The sequence below is a fragment of the Oncorhynchus nerka genome, unplaced genomic scaffold (genome assembly GCF_034236695.1).
Source record: "Oncorhynchus nerka isolate Pitt River unplaced genomic scaffold, Oner_Uvic_2.0 unplaced_scaffold_5555, whole genome shotgun sequence".
NCBI lineage: Eukaryota > Metazoa > Chordata > Actinopteri > Salmoniformes > Salmonidae > Oncorhynchus > Oncorhynchus nerka.
The window spans coordinates 1-11,540 of NW_027035758.1; the positions used below are offsets into that span (position 1 = coordinate 1).

Genomic DNA, 11,540 nt, shown 5'->3' on the forward strand with positions numbered 1-11,540 from the left:
CTCCCTCCTCCCTCCCTCCCTCCCTCCCTCCCTCCCTCCCTCTCCTTCTTTCTTTCTTTCTTTCTTAATTGAAGTAGTCACTGGTTGGATCATTGACTACCTCATGGAAGAGAGAAAGGAAGAATGGATGCATTTTTAAGAATTCTAAACTTTCAAGAGATAATCTAAGAAAGCCTCATGTCATTTCCATGACGACCACTGATCTGACAGGAGCTGATGGGTGGAAGTAACACGCCAGACACCTTTCCATGCCCTGTCCTTTCACCCATCAGTGCACATACAGAGCAGAAGAGAACACAAAGACAGGCGGCCATTTTGGAAATTGGAAAATGGGAACCCAATCATATTGTAAGGAACAGGGTCTCTTGTCCTTAAAGGAGATTCTGTGTCTGCCTGATAAATATTCATCAAAGGGATCCCCTTATCTTTTATTAATGCACAGCGGCTAGAGAGAATGTTTGGCAGGTGCAGAAACCATTAAGATAACGACTAAAAACATCAAATTAACCACATCACTAACTTTGAAAAATATTGCACTTTAAAAACCAACTCTAAACTAGAATGCTTGGTTGACTTATATAGAACAAAACCTGCAGCGGAACAATGGTTTAAAAGACGCCTTCGATCACCGTCACCAACAGAACAGATCATCATTTCAATGATCTTTCATTGGAATAGTGCTTTTGATATGAGTCTCTGAGCTGGAAGGATGTCAGGCGTAGCCATAAGTCTGCATCTCAAATGGAACCCTATTCCTTATGTAGTGCACTACTTTTGACCAGAGCCCATAGTTCTAAATAGGGAATAGTGTGTCATTTAGGAAGCAACCATAGACAGACACCAGGGTATAACAGTACGGTAGGTAGGCAAGGCGAACAGAACAGAAAGCCCTTAGATCAGATGTGCCGAGACATGGACACAGCTCACACCGTGACAGATGGCTGCTCTGCCGTCTCTTTCATTCTCTCAAGCTACGACATCCGGAGAAGGAGAAGAGACAGGAAAACAAAAAAAACATTTTCACTTTGCCAAGCAAGCCAGACTGAGACTGCCTCTCTCTCCCCCTTTCTCTCTCTCTCTCTCTCTCTCTCTCTCCTTCCTTCCTCTCTCTCTGTCTCTGTCTGTCTCTCTCCCCATTTCTCTCTCTCTCTCCCTCTCTCTCTCTCTCTCTCCCTCCCTCCCTCTCTCTCTCTCTCTCTCTGTCTCGTCTCTCTCTCCCTCTCCCTCTCCCTCTCTCTCTCTCCTCCCCCTCTCTCTCCTCTATCTATCATCTCCTCTCTCTCTCTCTCTCTCTGTCATCTCGATTTGAATCTCTCTCTCTCTCTCTCTCTCTCTCTCTCTCTTTCCCTCCTCCCTCCCTCCCTCACTCTCTCTCTCTCTCTCTCTCTCTTTCCTTTCTTTCTTTCTTTCTTTCTTTCTTTCTTTCTCTCTCTCTCTCTCTCTCTCTCTCTCTCTCTCTCTCCCTCTCTCTCTCTTTCCTCCCCTTCCCTCCCTCTCTTTCTCTTCTCTCTCTCTCTGTCTCTCTCTCTCTCTGTTCTCTCCTTCATCGTCTCGATCAGTCTCATCTCTCCTGTCTCTCTCTCTCTCTCTCTCTCTCTCTCGCTCACTCACACACACGCATATGCACACACACCCACACACACACAGTCAAGCCTCCTACTAAGTAGCAGTATGTCTACTGCTCTAGTCTCTAAGACAGTGAATAATAAAAACCTGCCTGTTTGTTTTCCTCTACTCCAGGTGATCCATTTGTGGTTTGAACACTTCTCCCTGGAGGCAACAGACCTGTGCACAGCAGACTACTTTACAATACAGGACAACCTGGGAGTCATCGGTAAGACACTGGAGCCAGACTAATTAAAGTGGATTAAGGCCAATACATCCAGGCAAAGGGTTTGGTAGGCCAACATTTATTACTGAAACCTGAGGAGGAGACACATGTGAAGGTTTGTGTGTTGGAGTGGGGGGTAGTGTGTTCTCAAATAGCTCGCTATACAGATCAGATATTGATCCACACAGGGTTTTGAGAGGTGGGGTACAGGTGTAGGGTAGGGGATCCATCCTTGGCATGTCTTAAGGTATGGTGGGGCACAAAGGAATTTAATTCAAAGGAATGTAATTCCATTTCTGTCCTTTGAGCCTGTTGAAAACAAGTATCAGTATCTCCAGCACATCGTACAGTCATATTCAGTTGTTTGATCTATCCTCAGATCTTTTCTCCTTGACTTTATACAACTCAAACCACCAGGTTCTCCCCACTATCACTAGCTTTACCCATTTTATTACAAGCTCATCTACTTGAGCAAACATATTACATTTAAATATTTAATTTACTCCGATATCATATTCTATTACGCCTGTAGGTGATGGTGTGTGTGCTCTTCAGACTGTTTCTGACAGGATGGGAGAATTAGACACCCAGCCAGAGGCTCTCTCTCTCTCTCTCTCTCTCTCTCTCTCTCTCTCTCTCTCTCTCGTCTCTCTCCAACTGTCCATTCTCACCTCTTAGCTGACACGCTGGGATGTCTGGCACAGCAAAGGGAAGCTATGTGAAGTGTGAGGTGGAACTATTAAGGTGACTGTGCAAAAGTGTTGATGTTTAAACCTTGTGGTTAGGACTCGCTTTTTTCCCTGTACTTTTCTATACTTTCTGTATTTGTATAGTTAGAGATTGGTGGATGTAAATGTGAGGCCACGCCATCATTCTCAGCTGTGTTACACTTTCCACCGTGCCACACATTAACACATAGCCAAACTTCTGCCTCCACAAATGGATGCAGACACACACACGCGCATACACACATAACTAACCCTGCAGTGTTGTTGCAATGCCTCCTCTGGCTCTTTCACTTCCTCTGCCCCTTGTCTGCAGCACGACACACCTCACACACTCACACACTCACACACTCACGCTCTCTCTCACGCTCTCTCTCTCTCTCTCTCTCTCTCTCTCTCTTTCCTCTCACACACACAGTGTCCCCTATTCCCCAGACCCTCAACACACAGCCCCACAGGACCATCCACACTCCAAGGCTATAAAGGGATTGAGCTTGATGTCAAACCTAAATTAGAGAGTCCACAGCGGACACAGCCTATAAGCCTGGCTGGCCTGCCTCTTCACTACTCCACTTTAAGTTACAGCCCCTAACAAGATTACAGACTTTCAGAGGGAGGTCAACTCTGCACTGCGGAATGTCACATTGATGTTTGACATTACTCGACTGTTTCTGTAACATAGCAACAAAAAATGCATACATGCATTTATTGGAATGTATTGAAAATATCAATGGTATATAGATATACTGGACTGTACATGTAGGTCTAGACGTATGGCCAGTAGCTATTGATTTGACATAAAAGGTTCTATATGTACAGTAATCCACATATTGTTTTCTTCTTTCTCTTCTGTTCTGTTTGACTCTGCAGGGAGGTTGTGTGGGCGCTCCAAACCCGGGCCGATAGTGTCATTAGGAAACTCTATGTTGTTGTTCTTTGACACCAATGACAGAAATACAGACAAGGGATTCAAAGCGAAGTACCAAGCTGTGACACCAGAGAGTACTTTAGGTAAAATAACACCATTATCAACAGTGATCATAGTTATGAACATTCAGAACTTTTCAGGGGAGGGAGGGAGGGAGGGAGAGGGAGGGAGGGAGGGAGGGAGGGGTCATTTAGCAGACGCTTCTATCCAGGAGCTTCACTTACAAATTGGGTGCTTTCACTCCTTATGACATCCAGTGGAAACAGCCACTTCACACAGTGCATCTAGGCTTTAAGGGGGGAGGGGGGGGGAGAAGGATTACTTTATCCTATCCTAGGTATTCCTTAAAGAGGTGGGGTTTCCGGGTGTCTCCGGAAGGTGATTGGACTCCGCTGTCCTGGCGTCGTGAGGAGTTTGTTCCACCATTGGGGGCCAGAGCAGCGAACAGTTTTGACTGGGCTGAGCGGGAACTGTACTTCTCAGTGGTAGGGGCGCGAGCAGGCCAGAGGTGGATGAACGCAGTGCCCTTGTTTGGGTGTAGGGCCTGATCAGAGCCTGGAGGTACTGAGGTGCCGTTCCCCTCACAGCTCAAGTAGGCAAGCACCATGGTCTTGTAGCGGATGCGAGCTTCAACTGAAGCCAGTGGAGAGAGCGGAGGAGCGGGGTGACGTGAGAAGAACAGGAAGGTTGAACACCAGACGGGCTGCGGCGTTCTGGATGAGTTGTAGGGTTTAATGGCACAGGCAGGGAGCCCAGCCAACAGCGAGTTGCAGTAATCCAGACGGGAGATGACAGTGCCTGGATTAGGACCTGCGCCGCTTCCTGTGAGGCAGGGTCGTACTCTGCGTATGTTGTAGAGCATGAACCTACGAGGCGGGCCACCGCCTTGATGTTAGTTGAGGAGCGACGGGGTGTTGTCCAGGATCACGCCAGGTTCTTAGCGCTCTGGGACGAGGACACAATGGAGTTATCAACCGTGGATGGCGAGATCATCGACAGGCAGTCCCTTCCCCGGGAGGAAGAGCAGCTCCGTCTTGCCGGTTCAGCTTGAGGTGGTGATCCGTCATCCACACGGATATGTCTGCCAGACATGCAGAGATGCGATTCGGGCCACCTGGTCATCAGAAGGGGGAAAGGAGAAGATTAATTGTGTGTCGTCTGCATAGCAATGATAGGAGAGACCATGTGAGGTTAAGCCAGAGCCAAGTGACTTGGTGTATAGCGAGAATAGAGAGGGCCCAGAACAGAGCCCTGGGGGACACTAGTGGTGAGAGCACGTGGTGAGGAGACGATTCTCGCCACGCCACCTGGTAGGAGCGACCTGTCAGGTAGGACAATCCAAGCGTGGGCCGCGCCGGAGATGCCCAACTCGGAGAGGTGGAGAGGAGGATCTGATGGTTCACAGTATCGAAGGCAGCCGATAGGTCTAGAAGGATGAGAGCAGAGGAGAGAGTTAGCTTTAGCAGTGCGGAGCGCCTCCATTGATACAGAGAAGAGCAGTCTCAGTTGAATGACTAGTCTTGAAACCTGACTGATTTGGATCAAGAGGTCATTCTGAGAGAGATAGCGGGAGAGCTGGCCAAGGACGGCACGTTCAAGAGTTTTGGAGAGAAAAGAAAGGGATACTGGTCTGTAGTTGTTGACATCGGAGGGATCGAGTGTAGGTTTCAGAAGGGGTGCAACTCTCGCTCTCTTGAAGACAGGAGGACGTAGCCAGCGGTCAGGGATGAGTTGATGAGCGAGGTGAGGTAAGGAGAAGGTCACGGAGATGGTCTGGAGAAGAGAGGAGGATAGGGTCAAGCGGGCAGGTTGTTGGGCGGCCGGCCGTCACAAGACGCGAGATGTCATCTGGAGAGAGGGAGAAAGAGGTCAGGAGCACAAGGGTAGGCAGTGTGAGCAGAACCAGCGGTGTCGTTTGACTTAGCAACGTAGGATCGGATGCCTGTCGACCTTCTTTTCAAAATGGTTGACGAAGTCATCTGCAGAGAGGAGGAGGGGGGGAGGGGGAGGAGGATTCAAGAGGAGGAGAAGGTGGCAAAGAGCTTCCTAGGGTTAGAGGCAGATGCTTGGAATTTAGAGTGGTAGAAAGTGGCTTTAGCAGCAGAGACAGAGGAGGAAATGTAGAGAGGAGGGAGTGAAAGGATGCCAGGTCCGCAGGGAGGGCGAGTTTTTCCTCCATTTCCGCTCGGCTGCCCGGAGTCCCTGTTCTGTGAGCTCGCAATGAGTCGTCGAGCCACGGAGGGAAGGAGGGGAGGACCGAGCCGGCCTGGAGGATAGGGGGACATAGAGAGTCAAAGGATGCAGAAAGGGAGGAGAGGAGGGTTGAGAGGCAGAATCAGGAGATAGGTTGGAGAAGGTTTGAGCAGAGGGAAGAGATGATAGGATGGAAGAGGGAGAGAGGAACGGGGGAGAGAGAGCGAAGGTTGGGACGGCGTGATACCATCGAGTAGGGGGCAGTGTGGAAGTGTTGGATGAGAGCGAGAGGGGAAAAGGATACAAGGCAGTGGTGGAGACTTGGAGGAGTTGCAATGGGTTAGTGGAGGAACAGCATCTAGTAAAGATGAGGTCGAAAGGCATTGCCTGCCTTGTGAGTAGGGGGGGAAGGTGAGAGGGTGAGGTCAAAGAGGAGAGCAGTGGAAAAGAAGGAGGCAGAGAGGAATGAGTCAAAGGTAGGGAAGGGGAGGTTAAAGTCGCCCAGAACTGTGAGAGGTGAGCCGTCCCTCAGGAAAGGAGCTTATCAAGGCATCAAGCTCATTGATGAACTCTCCCGAGGAACCTGGAGGGCGATAAATGATAAGGATGTTAAGCTTGAAAGGGCTGGTAACTGTGACAGCATGGAATTCAAAGGAAGCGATAGACAGATGGGTAAGGGAGAAGAGAGAATGACCACTTGGGAGAGATGAGGATCCCGGTGCCACCACCCCGCTGACCAGAAGCTCTCGGGGTGTGCGAGGAGCACGTGGGCGGACGAAGAGAGCAGTAGGAGTAGCGGTGTTGTCTGTGGTGATCCATGTTTCCGTCAGAGCCAAGAAGTCGAGGACTGGAGGGAGGCATAGGCTGAGATGAACTCTGCCTTGTTGGCCGCAGATCGGCAGTTCCAGAGGCTACCGGAGACCTGAACTCCACGTGGGTCGTGCGCGCTGGGACCACCAGATTAGGGTGGCGCGCCATGCGGGGTGTGGAAGCGTTTGTATGGTCTGTGCAGAGGAGAGAACGAGGATAGACAGACACATAGTTGACAGGCTGAGAAGAGGCTACGCTAATGCAGAGGAGATTGAATGACAAGTGGACTACACGTCTCTAATGTTCAGAAAGTTAAACACGTAGCAAGAATCTAATTGACTAAAATGATTAAATGATACAGTACTGCTGGGGTAGGCTAGCTGCGTTGTTGACACTACCTAATCAAGTCGTACGTTGAGTGTGAAGTTTCTACAATGCTGCTTTTCGGGAGCTAGCTGGCTAGCTAGCAGTGTTAGTTACGTTACGTTCGTTAGGAGAACAACAATAGCTGGCTAGCTAACCTAGAAAATCGCTTTAGACTACACAATTATCTTTGAACAAAGACGGCTATGTAGCTAGCTATGTAGCTAGCCATGATCAAACAAATCACACCGTTGGGACTGTAATGAAATGAAATGAAAATGATACTACCTGTGGAGCGAGTTGAATCGATCGAATGCGAAAGTTCTATTCAGTAGACGTTGGCTGGCTATTGACTAGCTAGGAGTGTCTCACGTTAAGGACGACAAAAATAGCTGGCTAGCTAACCTTGCGAATTAAGATAATCACTCTAAGACTACACAATTCTACACTACACAATTATCTTGGATACGAAGACAGCAAAGACAACTATGTAGCTAGCTAATACTACACTAATCAAGTCATTCAGTTGAGTGTGATAGTTACTACAGTGCTAAGGTAGCCGGTGAACGTATGCTAGCTGGCTAGGCTGCTAGGCAGATAGGAGGACGCCGAAATACGATAATAACGCAATTATCACTCTAAGACTCCACACTCTAAACTACACAATTATCTTGGATACAAAACAGCAAAGACAACTATGTAGCTAGCTAACACTACACTAATCAAGTCGTTCAGTTGAGTGTGATAGTTACTACAGTGCTACGGTAGACGGTGAAATGTTAGGCAGATAGGAGATAATTACGCAGCCAATCTTTGATACAACGACGACTATGTAGCTAGCTAAGAAGAAATTGCTAAGATTAGACAAATCAGACCGTTGTACTATAATGAAATGTAATGAAAGAGTTATACAACCTGCAGACCGAAGCGCGAATGCGACCGGCTCGCTCCAACCCGGAATAGCACTTCAATAGGGAGAGAGAGAGAGAGAGAGAGAGAGAGAGAGAGAGAGAAAGAAAGAAAGAAAGAAAGAAAGAAAGAAAGAAAGGGGGAGAGAGAGGCAGTCTCAGTCTGGCTTGCTTGGCAAAGTGAAAATGTTTTTTGTTTTCCTGTCTCTTCTCCTTCTCCGGATGTCGAGTCTGACTGACTGACTGACTGACTGACTGACTGACTGACTGACAGGGGGCAAGGAGACATAGAAGGAGTAACAGAGAGAGAGAGACACAGAGAGAAAGCGATGGATGGATGGATGGTGGGTATCCTTGAGGTGTCTGTTCAGCTGAAGTCCTCTCCATCTCCACACTCCCTGCTTCCAGAAATAGCCGGGGCTGGTGGCGCTCTCCAAGGTGACCGCGGTGATCTACTGACCCCTGGGTTCCCAGCACAGAACTATGAGAACGGGACTCTCTACCAGGTACACACACACACACACACACACACACTCTCACACTACTAGCGGCTTCCACAAGGACATGCCATCCATGGTACCACACACAATTTGCCATACACATGGCCACATCTTTATACCAAGTGGTGTGTTATCCACAACACTGTTTATATGGCCCCAGTCTTTCTGTGAGGTACTTTACAATCAATAGCGCTTTCTCTCTGTCTGAGGAAGTGAATAATAATAACATGGTCCGTCATGTCGTGTGCTGTATGGAGCTTAGCTACATCAATAACAATCAGTGGGGAAACGGACTCCTATATTTTGGGGTGTTTACAAATGAGGTGCCCCTTTAGTAAATCCATGGTCACTAGGCACCATCTGGGATGTTGACCATGCTTGATGTTCTGGATAGTGGATCGAGATTGGGAGCAACTCGCGTCGTGTTTGGCTCGGAGCACGGCTGAGCGCTTTGACGTCAGCTTTGCTTGGTTTGGATCATTAGATCATTGGGCTGCGTCACAAATGGCACCCTATAGCCCTTTATAGTGCACTACAGGTCCCATAGGGCTCTGGTTAAAAGTAGTGCACTATGTAGGGGAAAGGTTGCCAATTGGGACTCATGCTTAGTCTTGTTGTTTGGCTGTGTATTATCTGGCTTGCTCATGTTGCTTTCTGTCTCCTCCTTGGCTTGGATGTTGAGGCGGATGGGCTCCTGTCCAAACCGTCACAGCCCAGGAGATATTGGATGATTTTTATTCATGACTCGTGTCAATATGCAGCGCATGCAGCCGTCTGCAACCTGGGCACCCTCCAGGCAGAAAAGAGAGAGAAGAGATGGATGGGAACATTGAGGAGAAATTATGCATAAAGCAATGTAGATAGAAATTAAATGTAGAGAAAGGACACCCTTGCCCGTTTCCTGCTGACGAGTGACTGTGTCTATTCTAGAGATGTCACTTCTATCAGTAATGTTTTTCTTAAGGTTGTGCCTTACTTAGAAAGCCCCTGCCTTGGAATATGAATACGTTCAATTGTGTGCCAAAAACCCCGCCCCCACCAGAATCTACTAGAAGGAATATCAGACTCATGTTGGTGCATGTGGTTATATAATGGATTTATCTTGACATTGATTGAATCGTTGATCTTTGATCATTGATTTCATCTTTGTAATTGATTGAATGTTTGATGAAGTCATGGAAATAAAATTGATGTTTGTGTTCAAATGAAATGGATGTGTTTGTGTATGAAATGGATGTTTTGTGGTCAAGCGAAATGGATATGTTTGTAGTACGAAATGTGTGGTGAAATGAAATAGTATGTGCATGTGGTCCACAGTGGAGGATCACTGTACCAGAGGGAGAGAAGATCAGACTGACGTTCTCCTCCTTCGACCTGGTCCCTGAGGCCTGTAGAGATTACATAGATGTCTACGATGGCCACAAAACCGGCTCCGCCATGTTGGGTATGACATCACTCTGTGTGATGCTAACTCTGGTATACAGCAGTTGGACTAGTATAGATACTTATAGTACAGACATACTTAGGCCTACACACCTGTTGCACAATATGTGTAGGCCAACACTCAAAATGTACTTATTCACTAGTCTCATAATATGTCAAAATACCCTAATTATACCCTTCCCTCATAAAATGGGTACACTCAAATATTCCTTTTCTAAAATAGGCTACTTTGGTCATGGATTTTCTATGAGAGACTGTGACAATGAGTGCAACCTCTTCAATCCTCCAAACCCACAATCAATATATTCTTAAGTCTCACAATTTGAGCAACTTTACTAATGAACTAGTTTTAGGAGGTATTGTATGGTAATCGACATGCAACAGGAGCAGTTGAAACAGGCTGTGGGGAGTGAAATCAACTAGTTTTAGGAGGTATTGTATGGTAATCGACATGCAACAGGAGCACTTGGCAGTTGAAACAGGCTGTGGGGAGTGAAATCAACTAGTTTTAGGAGGTATTGTATGGTAATCGACATGCAACAGGAGCACTTGGCAGTTGAAACAGGCTGTGGGGAGTGAAATCAACTAGTTTTAGGAGGTATTGTATGGTAATCGACATGCAACAGAGCACGGCAGTTGAAACAGGCTGTGGGGAGTGAAATCAACTAGTTTTAGGAGGTATTGTATGGTAATCAACATGCAACAGGAGCACTTGGCAGTTGAAACAGGCTGTGGGGAGTGAAATCAACTAGTTTTAGGAGGTATTGTATGGTAATCGACATGCAACAGGAGCACTTGGCAGTTGAAACAGGCTGTGGGGAGTGAAATCAACTAGTTTTAGGAGGTATTGTATGGTAATCAACATGCAACAGGAGCACTTGGCAGTTGAAACAGGCTGTGGGGAGTGAAATCAACTAGTTTTAGGAGGTATTGTATGGTAATCGACATGCAACAGAGCATTGGCAGTTGAAACAGGCTGTGGGGAGTGAAATCAACTAGTTTTATGAGGTATTGTATGGTAATCGACATGCAACAGGAGCACTGGCAGTTGAAACAGGCTGTGGGGAGTGAAATGAACTAGTTTTAGGAGGTATTGTATGGTAATCGACATGCAACAGGAGCACTTGGCAGTTGAAACAGGCTGTGGGGAGTGAAATCAACTATGCACACAGCAACACTCAAATTCACTTCAGGCTGCATGAATAAGATATGATGTCCATTAAAGGTTTTGGGTAGGAAGATGGAAAAATAGAGAGAGGTTCCCAATTTAGACTGGCATGTAAATGTAATCTCTACAAACAGAAGTAATGCAAAATAGCTGTATTTATAGTTATTATTAAGCTTACTATGTATGCGGAGACCTGTATAATACTTGTGTGAATTAATCAAATAATAATTGGTGTCACTGTTTGGTCAATTCAAGTGGTGCATAAGGCCTGCCCAGGTTTTACATCAGTGTACCACACATTGGAGTTTGGGTTATTATAACTAAATGTGTAGTTTGATTAGTGGCCTAATCGAACTCTTCAGGGGTTTCTGAACAGTGAAATGTTGTTTTCTCACAGGTCGATTCTGTGGTAGTAAGAATCCAGGCCGCGTGGATTCCAGTGGCAACACGATGGTGGTGCGTTTCAAAAGCGATGCCACTCCACCTCCAAGGGTTTCAGTGCCACATTCACCAAGACCGGCCTCATCCCGACCATGGTCAAGCCTACCACCATGATGCCCACAACACTAGCTATAACCGGTGAGTACACTACGGGGAAAACCATAGAGTGTACCCATAGACAATATATCAGTTCTATATCTATGAGTGTACCCATAGACAATTTATCAGTT

At 47.0% G+C, this 11,540-nt stretch overlaps 1 protein-coding gene across 1 annotated transcript; it reads left to right on the top strand.

Annotated features, from left to right (window-relative positions):
- Positions 1-1,671: 1,671 nt before the first annotated feature.
- LOC135566356 (procollagen C-endopeptidase enhancer 1-like) lies at positions 1,672-11,361 on the top strand (the record flags this gene model as incomplete). The annotated part of the gene is made up of 5 exons (XM_065014100.1): positions 1,672-1,834; positions 3,427-3,567; positions 8,167-8,264; positions 9,576-9,702; positions 11,267-11,361. Coding segments are annotated over exons 1-5 (624 nt in total), but the record flags the coding sequence as incomplete, so codon positions are not given.
- Between the last annotated feature and the right edge of the window lie 179 nt (positions 11,362-11,540).